Below are 14,671 nucleotides of genomic sequence, written 5' to 3'. Positions count from 1 at the left end.
CTGCAGGGGGTACGGAGGACGCACCAGTGGCCTGTTTCGGGATCCACCTAAAGAGTGCACTTGCTACGGCGATGTGGCGTAAACCCCTCCGCAGATGAAAATAGAGGAAATCGTAGGTCGGTGAGTCCCAGTCTTGACCTGCAGCATGCAATATCTAGTACTGTGACTCGGCTCTGCCAGTGCCTCCACCTCCTAGCCTGCAGCGCTCACTATATAGTACGGGCCTCACATGCAGCCCTACCAGTGGCCCTCAGCCATGCCCTGCAGCACCGAAACATACAGTACTGTGAAACATTCCATACATAGTACTGGAAATCACAAATAGACCATGTAGTGGCTCTCAGTCCGGACCTCCAACATCCTAAACACAGTACTGGCACTCACGCACAGTCCTGCCTGTGGCTCTCAGTCTTGACCTTCAACATCCTATACACAGTACTGGCACTCACGCACAGTCCTGCCAGTGGCTCTCAGTGCTGATCTGCAGCATCCTATACACAGTACTGGCACTCACGCACAGTCCTGCCAGTGGCTCTCAGTGCTGATCTGCAGCATCCTATACACAGTACTGGGACTCACGCACAGTCCTGCCGGTGGCTCTCAGTGCTGACCTGCAGCATCCTCTACCCAGTACTGGGACTCACGCACAGTCCTGCCGGTGGCTCTCAGTCCTGACCTGCAGCATCCTATACACAGTACTGGGACTCACGCACAGTCCTGCCAGTGGCTCTCAGTGCTGACCTGCAGCATCCTCTACACAGTACTGGGACTCACGCACAGTCCTGCCGGTGGCTCTCAGTGCTGATCTGCAGCATCCTATACACAGTACTGGGACTCACGCACAGTCCTGCCAGTGGCTCTCAGTCCGAACCTTCAACATCCTATACACAGTACTGGGACTCAAGCACAGTCCTGCCAGTGCTCTTCTGTCCCCACCTGCAGCACCCACCGTTCAATGCTAGCCCCCACCGGTCCCAGTACTGTTCCCCAGAAGAAGCATTGATACATACCCAGGCAAGGGCGTCCAAGGTCCTGCGCCCGGTACCCCCGGGGGCAGGTGCAGCGGTACCCCCCGACAGTGTTCTCGCAGGCCTGGTTGTATCGGCACAGGTGAGAGCCGTCTCTGCACTCATCCACGTCTGTGAGCCAAGAGGAGAGAGGGGTTGGGAGATGTGGTTATCAGCTGCAGGGATGGGCACTGTGAAAGCACCTCCTGTGCTGCTCGCCCGCCCGCCCCAGCGGTGGCCGTGCACTTACCGGCGCAGATGCCTGCTTCCGAGCGAATGGTGCCAGCAGGGCAAGTCTTCAGGCACAGGTAGCCCCCCGGGGTGTTCTTGCACTGCTGCTGCGCGGGGCACACCTCCCTGGCGCATTCATCAATGTCTGCAAAAGGGAGACGTGCACTCATTACACACTTTACAAAGCACAAAGCACCCGCATGCCTGCACGCACGAGCTGAGCTAACGCAGCCACCTCTCTGGGGGAGGGAGGGGTGGGCTCAAATATGCAGGGGGATACTGTAGAACATGGGGCATGGGACAGCTGTGAGACACGGCCACATAACCTGCTCTATGGGAGGGTGCCCACTCAGGGGCTCTGCGACCACATTTGAGCTCCCTGTGCTTTCTTGGCAGAGCATATAACCAGCTGGGTGGTGGTTCCTGTGTGCACCAAACAAAACCAACAACCACAAAACTTAGAAACCACTTGGGAGCAATTATACTCCTTTTCAGGGAGCAAGGGGCTGTGCATCCAAATCAAAGGGTGAAGCTGTCCGAAGACTGTGACACTGGCACCATGTCATAAATAGGGGGGTCACCTTAGGACGAAAGGGGGATCTTTTGTGCTACCCCTTCAGAGTCAGGCTTATAGGCGACTCAGGGCAGCGCATCAACATGCAGACAAGCTTAAATTGGGACTTTGGTAGGTTTTCCCTGGTCAGCAACCATTACAACCAGATGCCATAAAGCTTCCAAGATGCTAAGGGGCACTGCCAACGTCAAGGGGGTGTGGGGGGGGCAGGAAAAGGGGACATCAACAGAGACTGCAGCTAGGAAGTGGGAATGCACCTCAAACCCCTGACTTCTAACCAACTGCAGCTGGCTCAGCACAGTAGATTGCCTGTAGGAGTCTAAGAGGTTCCCCACAACACCCCCCGCCCCCCAGTAGAACCCCTGGGTACTGACCAGTGCAGCGCTTTCCGGCCAGCTGGTACCCCGGGTCACAGGCGCACTGATAGGACCCCAGCGTGTTCAGGCACCTCTGCTCGCATGGGGGCGCCGGGGGCCCCTCGCACTCGTTCACGTCTGAAAGCAAAGCAGAGGGAACCCGGTCAGGAATGGGAGGCAGGACTCCACTGCACCCTCTCAGCAAACAGGACGCTGCTCATTATTCAGAAGTGTTAGGCAGCCCTGGCACCTGGGACCAGGAGCTGCCCGCACCATGGGGACCCCCTACACCACCGAAAGCATTGAATGCACGCCTGGTGCCCGGCGGCCCCACTGTAGCCATCATGCCGGGACCCCGAAGGTCCATTCATTTTCATAGAATAACTCTTCCCCTATCATCATGCCCAGTGCCTGCCCCACGCCAGGCACATGCCCTGGTATGTGCCCGCACAGTCACCAGTGGACCCCCTAACTCGCCACACTCACGGACACGCCTGCATCCATCGGAGAACACCTGTCGAACCAAGTGCCCAGCAATTCCTTCATTAGACCCTGTCAGCTGTGCCCCCCTGCGCCCACCTCCACGCCACCTTCCTGCACTCCATAGGCGGTGCTCCGATCCATTCCTCCACCCCACCACACCCTCCCTCCCTCCCTCATTCCCAGTGGCGAGTCCATCCCGGGATGGCCCGGGTCTTCTAAGCTCCCACACCCCCAGAAGACCCATCACCTCTCCTGTAATGACCCCAGCGGTGCCTTGATGCCGCCTTGGTAGGGTGACCAGATTTAAAAAGTAAAAAATAACAGGACAGGGAAACTAACATCAAAGTAGGACTGATTTTGAAAGTGACTGTCAAGGCACTACACTTCAGTAGCAGTTGGAAGAGAAGGGGGTTTAAGTGCTACTGTTCAAATAAACAGATACTTTAATTAATTATCACAGACTAACACTATCTTAAGTTGTAAAATGCAGCATTTCTTCTGTGTGTGATTGTGCATTCATGGATGCCAGCTATGAAGACCTACTACCAAAAACCTGGACCAGTGCCGTTTCCAATGGAAACCATCTTGACAAAGGGGGACAGAGCACCAGATACCGGGACAGTCCTGGCAAAACCGTGACGTCTGGTCACCCTACGCCTAGGGCGAGCTTGCGGCGTGCCTTCCTGCGGCCATCTCAGGAGCTCCACTCTGCGTCTACCACTCCCTCGCAGCAGGGCCCTGATTCCACCTTCCGTAAATTCTATGTTGAGAGTCTATCCTTCTCCTATTCTCCAGCCCCCACTTAGCTAGCCCCCCTCTGTGCTTCCGCTCTCTCTCACTTTTCGCTAGCCCAGCTGTGCCTCCGCTCTATAGCTCAATCTTCGCTAGCCCCAGCTGTGCCTACGCTCTATCTCTAAGTCTTCGCTAGCCCCCAGCTGTGCCTCCACTCTATCTCTAACTCTTAGCTAGCCCCCAGCTGTGCCTCCGCTCTACCTCTAACTCTTCGCTAGCCCCATCTGTGCCTACGCTCTATCTCTAACTCTTCGCTAGCCCCCAGCTGTGCCTCCGCTCTACCTCTAACTCTTTGCTAGCCCCAGCTATGCCTCTGTTCTATCAATAACTCTTTGCTAGCCCCAGCTGTGCCTATGCTCTATCTCTAAGTCTTCGCTAGCCCCCAGCTGTGCCTCCACTCTATCTCTAACTCTTAGCTAGCCCCCAGCTGTGCTTCCACTCTATCTCTAACTCTTCACTAGCCCCCAGCTGTGCCTCCGGTCTATCTCTAACTCTTAGCTAGACCCCAGCTGTGCCTCTGCTCTATCTCTAACTCTTAGCTAGCCCCCAGCTGTGCCTCCGCTCTATCTCTAACTCTTAGCTAGCCCCCAGCTGTGCCTCCGCTCTATCTCTAACACTTCGCTATCCCCCAACTGTGCCTCCGTTCTATCTCAAACTCTTCGCTAGCCCCCAGCTGTGCCTCCGCTCTACCTCTAACTCTTCGCTAGCCCCCAGCTGTGCCTCCGCTCTATCTCTAACTCTTAGCTAGCCCCCAGCTGTGCCTCCACTCTATCTCTAACTCTTAGCTAGCCCCCAGCTGTGCCTCCGCTCTACCTCTAACTCTTCGCTAGCCCCCAGCTGTGCCTCCGCTCTATCTCTAACTCTTAGCTAGCCCCCAGCTGTGCCTCCGCTCTATCTCTAACACTTCGCTATCCCCCAACTGTGCCTCCGTTCTATCTCAAACTCTTCGCTAGCCCCCAGCTATGCCTCCGCTCTACCTCTAACTCTTCGCTAGCCCCAGCTGTGCCTCTGCTCTATCTCTATTAGCTAGCCCCCAGCTGTGCCTCTGCTCTATCTCTAACTCTTAGCTAGTCCCCCGCTGTGTCTCTGCTCTATCTCTAACTATTAGCTAGCCCCCCGCTGTGCCTCTGTTCTATCTCTAACTCTTCGCTATCCCCCAGCTGTGCCTCCGCTCTATCTCTAACTCTTCACTTGCCCCCAGCTGTGCTTCCACTCTATCTCTAACTCTTCACTAGCCCCAGCTGTGCCTCCGCTCTATCTCTAACTCTTAGCTATCCCCCGGCTGTGCTACTGCTCTACCTCTAACTCCTTCTCCAGCCCTCAGCTGTGCCCACGCTTCATCTCTAACTCTTCGCTAGCCCCAGCTGTGCCTACGCTCTATCTCTAAGTCTTCGCTAGCCCCCAGCTGAGCCTCCACTCTATCTCTAACTCTTCGCTAGCCCCAGCTGTGCCTCCGCTCTATCTCTAATCTTTACTAGCCTCAGCTGTGCCTCCACTCTATCTCTAACTCTTCCCTAGCCCCAGCTGTGCCTCAGTTCTATCTCTAACTCTATGCTAACCCCAGCTGTGCCTCCGCTCTATCTCTAAGTCTTCGCTAGCCCCCAGCTGTGCCTCCACTCTATCTCTCACTCTTCGCTAGCCCAGCTGTGCCTCCGCTCTATCTCTAACTGTTTGCTAGCACCAGCTGTGCCTACGCTCTATCTCTAAGTCTTTGCTATCCCCAGCTGTGTCTCCACTCTATCTCTAACTCTTCGCTAAACTCAGCTGTGCCTCCGCTCTACCTCTAACTCTTTGCTAGCCCCCAGCTGTGCCTCCGCTCTATCTCTAACTCTTCGCTAGCCCCCAGCTGTGCCTCCGCTCTATCTCTAACTCTTCACTAGCCCCCAGCTCTGCCTTCGCTCTACCTCTAACTCTTCGCTAGCCCCCAGCTGTGCCTCCGCAATATCACTAACTCTTCACTAGCCCCCAGCTGTGCCTCTGCTCTATCTTTAATTCTTCGCTAGCCCCCAGCTGTGCCTCCGCTCTATCTCTAACTCTTACCTAGCCCCCGCTGTGTCTCTGCTCTATCTCTAACTCTTAGCTAGCCCCCAGCTGTGCCTCCGCTCTATCTCTAACTCTTTGCTAGCCCCAGCTGTGCCTCCGCTCTATCTCTAACTCTTTGCTAGCCCCAGCTGTGCCTCCACTCTATCTCTAACTCTTCGCTAGCCCCAGCTGTGCCTCAGTTCTATCTTTAACTCTATGCTAGCCCCAGCTGTGCCTCCGCTCTATCTCTAACTCTTCGCTAGCCCCAGCTGTGCCTACGCTCTATCTCTAAGTCTTCGCTAGCCCCCAGCTGTGCCTCCACTCTATCTCTAACTCTTCGCTAGCCCCAGCTGTGCCTCCGCTCTATCTCTAATCTTTGCTAGCCTCAGCTGTGCCTCCACTCTATCTCTAACTCTTCCCTAGCCCCAGCTGTGCCTCAGTTCTATCTCTAACTCTATGCTAACCCCAGCTGTGCCTCCGCTCTATCTCTAAGTCTTCGCTAGCCCCCAGCTGTGCCTCCACTCTATCTCTCACTCTTCGCTAGCCCAGCTGTGCCTCCGCTCTATCTCTGTTTGCTAGCACCAGCTGTGCCTACGCTCTATCTCTAAGTCTTTGCTATCCCCAGCTGTGCCTCCACTCTATCTCTAACTCTTCGCTAAACTCAGCTGTGCCTCCGCTCTACCTCTAACTCTTCGCTAGCTCCCAGCTGTGCCTCCGCTCTATCTCTAACTCTTCACTAGCCCCCAGCTCTGCCTTCGCTCTACCTCTAACTCTTCGCTAGCCCCCAGCTGTGCCTCCGCAATATCACTAACTCTTCACTAGCCCCCAGCTGTGCCTCTGCTCTATCTTTAATTCTTCGCTAGCCCCCAGCTGTGCCTCCGCTCTATCTCTAACTCTTACCTAGCCCCCGCTGTGTCTCTGCTCTATCTCTAACTCTTAGCTAGCCCCCAGCTGTGCCTCCGCTCTATCTCTAACTCTTTGCTAGCCCCAGCTGTGCCTCCGCTCTATCTCTAACTCTTTGCTAGCCCCAGCTGTGCCTCCACTCTATCTCTAACTCTTCGCTAGCCCCAGCTGTGCCTCAGTTCTATCTTTAACTCTATGCTAGCCCCAGCTGTGCCTCCGCTCTATCTCTAACTCTTCGCTAGCCCCAGCTGTGCCTCTGCTCTATCTCTAACTCTTCGCTAGCCCAGCTGTGCCTCCGCTCTATCTCTAACTCTTTGCTAGCCCCAGCTGTGCCTACGCTCTATCTCTAAGTCTTCACTAGCCCCAGCTGTGCCTTCACTCTATCTCTAACTCTTCGCTAGCCTCAGCTGTGCCTCCGCTCTACCTCTAACTCTTTGCTAGCCCCCAGCTGTGCCTCCGCTCTATCTCTAACTCTTCGCTAGCCCCCAGTAACTCTTCACTAGCCCCCAGCTGTACCTCCGCTCTATCTCTTACTCTTTGCTAGCCCCCAGCTCTGCGTTCGCTCTACCTCTAACTCTTCGCTAGCCCCAGCTGTGCCTCCGCTCTATCTCTAACTCTTTGCTAGCCCCCAACTGTGCCTCCGCTCTATCTCTAACTCTTTGGTAGCCCCCAGCTCTGCCTTCTCTCTACCTCTAACTCTTTGCTAGCCCCCAGCTGTGCCTCCGCTCTATCTCTAACTCTTACCTAGCCCCCGCTGTGCCTCCGCTCTATCTCTAACTCTTAGCTAGCCCCCAGCTGTGCCTCCGCTCTATCACTAACTCTTCGCTAGCCCCCAGCTGTGCCTCCGCTCTATCTCTATTAGCTAGCCCCCAGCTGTGCCTCCGCTCTATCTCTAACCCTTAGCTAGCCCCCCGCTGTGCCTACGCTCTATCTCTAAATCTTCGCTAGCCCCCAGCTGTGCCTCCACTCTATCTCTAACTCTTCGCTAGCCCCGGCTGTGCCTCCGCTCTATCTCTAACTCTTTGCTAGCCTCAGCTGTGCCTCCACTCTATCTCTAACTCTTCGCTAGCCCCAGCTGTGCCTCAGTTCTATCTCTAACTCTATGCTAGCCCCAGCTGTGCCTCCGCTCTATCTCTAAGTCTTCGCTAACCCCCAGCTGTGCCTCCACTGTATCTCTAACTCTTCGCTAGCCCAGCCGTGCCTCCGCTCTATCTCTAACTCTTTGCTAGCACCAGCTGTGCCTACGCTCTATCTCTAAGTCTTTGCTATCCCCAGCTGTGCCTCCACTCTATCTCTAACTCTTCGCTAAACTCAGCTGTGCCTCCGCTCTACCTCTAACTCTTTGCTAGCCCCCAGCTGTGCCTCCGCTCTATCTCTAACTCTTCGCTAGCCCCCAGCTGTGCCTCCACTATATCTCTAACTCTTCACTAGCCAACAGCTCTGCCTTCGCTCTACCTCTAACTCTTCGCTAGCCCCCAGCTGTGCCTCCGCAATATCACTAACTCTTCGCTAGCCCCCAGCTGTGCCTCTGCTCTATCTTTAATTCTTCGCTAGCCCCCAGCTCTGCCTTCTCTCTACATCTAACTCTTTGCTAGCCCCCAGCTGTGCCTCCGCTCTATCTCTAACTCTTACCTAGCCCCCGCTGTGCCTCTGCTCTATCTCTAACTCTTAGCTAGCCCCCAGCTGTGCCTCTGCTCTATCTCTAACTCTTCGCTAGCCCCCAGCTGTGCCTCCACTCTATTTCTATTAGCTAGCCCCCAGCTGTGCCTCCGCTCTATCTCTAACTCTTAGCTAGCCTCCCGCTGTGTCTCCGCTCTATCTCTAACTCTTAGCTAGCCCCCGCTGTGCCTCCGCTCTATCTCTAACTCTTCGCTAGCCCCCAGTTGTGCCTCCACTCTATCTCTAACTCTTCACTAGCCCCCCGCTGTGTCTCCGCTCTATCTCTAACTCTTAGCTAGCCCCCGCTGTGCCTCCGCTCTATCTCTAACTCTTCGCTAGCCCCCAGTTGTGCCTCCACTCTATCTCTAACCCTTCACTAGCCCCCAGCTATGCCTCCACTCTATCTCTAAGACTTGGTTAATCCCCAGAACTGCCTCCACTCTATCTCTAACTCTTCGCTAGCCCCAGCTGTGCCTCTGCTCTATCTCTAACTCTTTGCTAGTCCCAGCTGTGCCTCCGCTCTATCTCTAACTCTTCGCTAGCCCAGCTGTGCCTCCATTCTATCTCTAACTCTTCGCTAGCCCCAGCTGTGCCTACGCTCTATCTCTAAGTCTTCGCTAGCCCCAGCTGTGCCTCCACTCTATCTCTAACTCTTTGCTAGCCCCAGCTGTGCCTCCGCTCTATCTCTAACTCTTCGCTAGCCCCCAGCTGTGCCCCCACTCTATCTCTAACTCTTAGCTAGCCCCCAGCTGTGCCTCCGCTCTATCTCTAACTCTTTGCTAGCCCCAGCTGTGCCTCCGCTCTATCTCTAACTCTTTGCTAGCCCCAGCTGTGCCTCCGCTCTATCTCTAACTCTTCGCTAGCCCCAGCTGTGCCTCAGTTCTATCTTTAACTCTATGCTAGCCCCAGCTGTGCCTCCGCTCTATCTCTAACTCTTCGCTAGCCCCAGCTGTGCCTATGCTCTATCTCTAATCTTTGCTAGCCTCAGCTGTGCCTCCACTCTATCTCTAACTCTTCCCTAGCCCCAGCTGTGCCTCAGTTCTATCTCTAACTCTATGCTAACCCCAGCTGTGCCTCCGCTCTATCTCTAAGTCTTCGCTAGCCCCCAGCTGTGCCTCCACTCTATCTCTCACTCTTCGCTAGCCCAGCTGTGCCTCTGCTCTATCTCTGTTTGCTAGCACCAGCTGTGCCTACGCTCTATCTCTAAGTCTTTGCTATCCCCAGCTGTGCCTCCACTCTATCTCTAACTCTTCGCTAAACTAAGCTGTGCCTCCGCTCTACCTCTAACTCTTCGCTAGCCCCCAGCTGTGCCTCCGCTCTATCTCTAACTCTTCACTAGCCCCCAGCTCTGCCTTCGCTCTACCTCTAACTCTTCGCTAGCCCCCAGCTGTGCCTCCGCAATATCACTAACTCTTCACTAGCCCCCAGCTGTGCCTCTGCTCTATCTTTAATTCTTCGCTAGCCCCCAGCTGTGCCTCCGCTCTATCTCTAACTCTTACCTAGCCCCGCTGTGTCTCTGCTCTATCTCTAACTCTTAGCTAGCCCCCAGCTGTGCCTCCGCTCTATCTCTAACTCTTTGCTAGCCCCAGCTGTGCCTCCACTCTATCTCTAACTCTTCGCTAGCCCCAGCTGTGCCTCAGTTCTATCTTTAACTCTATGCTAGCCCCAGCTGTGCCTCCGCTCTATCTCTAACTCTTCGCTAGCCCCAGCTGTGCCTCTGCTCTATCTCTAACTCTTCGCTAGCCCAGCTGTGCCTCCGCTCTATCTCTAACTCTTTGCTAGCCCCAGCTGTGCCTACGCTCTATCTCTAAGTCTTCACTAGCCCCAGCTGTGCCTTCACTCTATCTCTAACTCTTCGCTAGCCTCAGCTGTGCCTCCGCTCTACCTCTAACTCTTTGCTAGCCCCCAGCTGTGCCTCCGCTCTATCTCTAACTCTTCGCTAGCCCCCAGTAACTCTTCACTAGCCCCCAGCTGTGCCTCCGCTCTATCTCTTACTCTTTGCTAGCCCCCAGCTCTGCGTTCGCTCTACCTCTAACTCTTCGCTAGCCCCAGCTGTGCCTCCGCTCTATCTCTAACTCTTTGCTAGCCCCCAACTGTGCCTCCGCTCTATCTCTAACTCTTCGGTAGCCCCCAGCTCTGCCTTCTCTCTACCTCTAACTCTTTGCTAGCCCCCAGCTGTGCCTCCGCTCTATCTCTAACTCTTACCTAGCCCCCGCTGTGCCTCCGCTCGATCTCTAACTCTTAGCTAGCCCCCAGCTGTGCCTCCGCTCTATCACTAACTCTTCGCTAGCCCCCAGCTGTGCCTCCGCTCTATCTCTATTAGCTAGCCCCCAGCTGTGCCTCCGCTCTATCTCTAACCCTTAGCTAGCCCCCCGCTGTGCCTACGCTCTATCTCTAAGTCTTCGCTAGCCCCCAGCTGTGCCTCCACTCTATCTCTAACTCTTCGCTAGCCCCGGCTGTGCCTCCGCTCTATCTCTAACTCTTTGCTAGCCTCAGCTGTGCCTCCACTCTATCTCTAACTCTTCGCTAGCCCAGCCGTGCCTCCGCTCTATCTCTAACTCTTTGCTAGCACCAGCTGTGCCTACGCTCTATCTCTAAGTCTTTGCTATCCCCAGCTGTGCCTCCACTCTATCTCTAACTCTTCGCTAAACTCAGCTGTGCCTCCGCTCTACCTCTAACTCTTTGCTAGCCCCCAGCTGTGCCTCCGCTCTATCTCTAACTCTTCGCTAGCCCCCAGCTGTGCCTCCACTATATCTCTAACTCTTCACTAGCCAACAGCTCTGCCTTCGCTCTATCTCTAACTCTTCGCTAGCCCCCAGCTGTGCCTCCGCAATATCACTAACTCTTCGCTAGCCCCCAGCTGTGCCTCTGCTCTATCTTTAATTCTTCGCTAGCCCCCAGCTCTGCCTTCTCTCTACATCTAACTCTTTGCTAGCCCCCAGTTGTGCCTCCGCTCTATCTCTAACTCTTACCTAGCCCCCGCTGTGCCTCTGCTCTATCTCTAACTCTTAGCTAGCCCCCAGCTGTGCCTCTGCTCTATCTCTAACTCTTCGCTAGCCCCCAGCTGTGCCTCCACTCTATTTCTATTAGCTAGCCCCCAGCTGTGCCTCCGCTCTATCTCTAACTCTTAGCTAGCCCCCGCTGTGCCTCCGCTCTATCTCTAACTCTTCGCTAGCCCCCAGTTGTGCCTCCACTCTATCTCTAACTCTTCACTAGCCCCCAGCTGTGCATCCGCTCTATCTCTAACTCTTTCCTAGCCCCCAGCTATGCCTCCACTCTATCTCTAAGACTTCGTTAATCCCCAGAACTGCCTCCACTCTATCTCTAACTCTTCGCTAGCCCCAGCTGTGCCTCTGCTCTATCTCTAACTCTTTGCTAGTCCCAGCTGTGCCTCCGCTCTATCTCTAACTCTTCGCTAGCCCAGCTGTGCCTCCATTCTATCTCTAACTCTTCGCTAGCCCCAGCTGTGCCTACGCTCTATCTCTAAGTCTTCGCTAGCCCCAGCTGTGCCTCCACTCTATCTCTAACTCTTTGCTAGCCCCAGCTGTGCCTCCGCTCTATCTCTAACTCTTCGCTAGCCCCCAGCTGTGCCCCCACTCTATCTATAACTCTTCGCTAGCCCCCAGCTGTGCCTCTGCTCTATCTCTAAGTCTTTGATAGCACCCAGCTGTGCCTCTGCTCTATCTCTAAGTCTTCGCTAGCCCCCACTTGTGCCTCTACTCTACCTTTAACTCTTCGCTAGCACCAGCTGTGCCCAAGCTCGATCTCTGACTCTTCATTAGCCCCAGCTGTGCCTACGCTCTATCTCTAAGTCTTTGCTATCCCCAGCTGTGCCTCCACTCTATCTCTAACTCTTAGCTAGCCCCCAGCTGTGCCTCCGTTCTATCTCTAACTCTTCGCTAGCCCCCAGCTGTGCCTCCGCTCTATCTTTAACTCTTAGCTAGCCCCCCGCTGTGTCTCCGCTCTATCTCTAACTCTTAGCTAGCCCCCGCTGTGCCTCCGCTCTATCTCTAACTCTTCGCTAGCCCCCAGTTGTGCCTCCACTCTATCTCTAACTCTTCACTTACCCCCAGCTGTGCCTCCACTCTATCTCTAACTCTTCACTAGCCCCCAGCTGTGCCTCCGCTCTATCTCTAACTCTTTGCTAGCCCCAGCTGTGCCTCCGCTCTATCTCTAACTCTTTGCTAGCCCCAGCTGTGCCTCCACTCTATCTCTAACTCTTCGCTAGCCCCAGCTGTGCCTCAGTTCTATCTTTAACTCTATGCTAGCCCCAGCTGTGCCTCCGCTCTATCTCTAACTCTTCGCTAGCCCCAGCTGTGCCTACGCTCTATCTCTAAGTCTTCGCTAGCCCCCAGCTGTGCCTCCAATCTATCTCTAACTCTTTGCTAGCCCCAGCTGTGCCTCCGCTCTATCTCTAATCTTTGCTAGCCTCAGCTGTGCCTCCACTCTATCTCTAACTCTTCCCTAGCCCCAGCTGTGCCTCAGTTCTATCTCTAACTCTATGCTAACCCCAGCTGTGCCTCCGCTCTATCTCTAAGTCTTCGCTAGCCCAGCTGTGCCTCCGCTCTATCTCTAACTGTTTGCTAGCACCAGCTGTGCCTACGCTCTATCTCTAAGTCTTTGCTATCCCCAGCTGTGCCTCCACTCTATCTCTAACTCTTCGCTAAACTCAGCTGTGCCTCCGCTCTACCTCTAACTCTTTGCTAGCCCCCAGCTGTGCCTCCGCTCTATCTCTAACTCTTCGCTAGCCCCCAGCTGTGCCTCCGCTCTATCTCTAACTCTTCACTAGCCCCCAGCTCTGCCTTCGCTCTACCTATAACTCTTCGCTAGCCCCCAGCTGTGCCTCCGCAATATCACTAACTCTTCACTAGCCCCCAGCTGTGCCTCTGCTCTATCTTTAATTCTTCGCTAGCCCCCAGCTGTGCCTCCGCTCTATCTCTAACTCTTTCCTAGCCCCCGCTGTGTCTCTGCTCTATCTCTAACTCTTAGCAAGCCCCCAGCTGTGCCTCCGCTCTATCTCTAACTCTTTGCTAGCCCCAGCTGTGCCTCCGCTCTATCTCTAACTCTTTGCTAGCCCCAGCTGTGCCTCTGCTCTATCTCTAACTCTTCTCTAGCCCCCAGCTGTGCCCCCACTCTATCTCTAACTCTTCGCTAGCCCCCTGCTGTGCCTCTGCTCTATCTCTAACTCATTGCTAGCCCCCAGCTGTGCCCCCACTCTATCTCTAACTCTTCGCTAGCCCCCAGCTGTGCCTCTGCTCTATCTCTAATTCTTTGCTAGCCCCAGCTGTGCCTCCACTCTATCTCTAACTCTTCGCTAGCCCCAGCTGTGCCTACACTCTATCTCTAAGTCTTTGCTAGCCCCAATTGTGCCTCTCTTCTATCTCTAACTCTTCTCTAGCCCCATCTGTGCCTCCGCTTTATCTCTAAGTCTTTGCTAACTCCTAGTTGTGCCTCCACTCTATCTCTAACTCTTCGCTAGCCCAGCTGTGCCTCCGCTCTATCCCTAACTCTTCGCTAGCCCCAGCTGTGCCTATGCTCTATCTCTAAGTCTTCGCTAGCCCCCAGCTGTGCCTCCACTCTATCTCTAACTCTTTGCTAGCCCCAGCTGTGCCTCTGCTCTATCTCTAAGTCTTCGTAAGCCCCAGTTGTGCCTATGCTCTATCTCTAAGTCTTCGCTAGCCCCCAGCTGTGCCTCCACTCTATCTCTAACTCTTTGCTAGCCCCAGCTGTGCCTCTGCTCTATCTCTAAGTCTTCGTAAGCCCCAGTTGTGCCTCCACTCTATCTCTAACTCTTCGCAAGCCCCAGCTGTGCCTCTGCTCTATCTCTAACTCTTAGCTAGCCCCCAGCTGTGCCTCCACTCTATCTCTAACTCTTTGTTAGCCCCAGCTGTACCTCCGTTCTATCTCTAAGTCTTCGCTAGCCCCAGTTGTGCCTCCACTCTATCTCTAACTCTTCGCAAGCCCCAGCTGTGCCTCCGCTCTGTCTCTAACTCTTTGCTAGCCCCAGCTGTGCCTCTGCTCTATCTCTAACTCTTAGCTAGCCCCAGCTGTGCCTCAGCTCTATCTTTGACACTTTGCTAGCCCTCAACCGTGCCTCTGCTCTATCTCTAAGTCTTTGCTAGCCCCAGCTGTGCCTACGCTCTATCTCTAACTCTTTGCTAGCCCCCAGCTGTGCCTCCACTCTATCTCTAACTCTTCGCTAGCCCCAGCTGTGCCTCAGCTCTATCTTTGACTCTTCGCTAGCCCTCAGCTGTGCCTCTGCTCTATCTCTAAGTTTTCGCTAACCCTCAGCTGTGCCTCTGCTCTATCTCTAACTCTTCGCTAGCCCCAGCTGTGCCTGCGCTCTATCTCTAACTCTTCGCTAGCCCCAGCTGTGACTCCGCTCTATCTCTAAGTCTTTGCTAGCCCTCAGCTGTGCCTCTGCTCTATCTCTAACTCTTCGCTAGCCCCAGCTGTGCCTCCACTCTATCTCTAACTCTTTGCTAGCCCCAGTTGTGCCTCCACTCTATCTCTAACTCTTCTCTAGCCCCATCTGTGCCTCCGCTTTATCTCTAAGTCTTTGCTAACCCCTAGTTGTGCCTCCACTCTATCTCTAACTCTTTGCTAGCCCAGCTGTGCCTCCGCTCTATCCCTAACTCTTCGCT

At 54.6% G+C, this 14,671-nt stretch overlaps 1 protein-coding gene across 2 annotated transcripts in view; it reads right to left on the bottom strand.

Annotated features, from left to right (window-relative positions):
- The window catches only part of HMCN2 (hemicentin 2), a 936,787-nt gene that overhangs the window by 26,459 nt on the left and 895,657 nt on the right, over positions 1–14,671 (bottom strand). For both annotated transcript variants that reach the window (XM_069609262.1, XM_069609261.1), the window contains 3 exons: positions 2,187–2,306; positions 1,258–1,383; positions 1,011–1,139 (listed from right to left, as the gene is read on the bottom strand). In XM_069609262.1, the coding sequence (XP_069465363.1) occupies positions 1,011–1,139; positions 1,258–1,383; positions 2,187–2,306 (375 nt within the window). The remainder of the gene's footprint in view (positions 1–1,010; positions 1,140–1,257; positions 1,384–2,186; positions 2,307–14,671) is intronic.

The sequence above is a fragment of the Ambystoma mexicanum genome, chromosome 8, assembly GCF_040938575.1.
Source record: "Ambystoma mexicanum isolate Mex_15411 chromosome 8, UKY_AmexF1_1, whole genome shotgun sequence".
In the NCBI taxonomy this organism is placed as follows: domain Eukaryota; kingdom Metazoa; phylum Chordata; class Amphibia; order Caudata; family Ambystomatidae; genus Ambystoma; species Ambystoma mexicanum.
The sequence above is the reverse complement of the archived record's forward strand: the minus strand, read 5'-3'. Positions and strand labels throughout refer to the sequence as shown.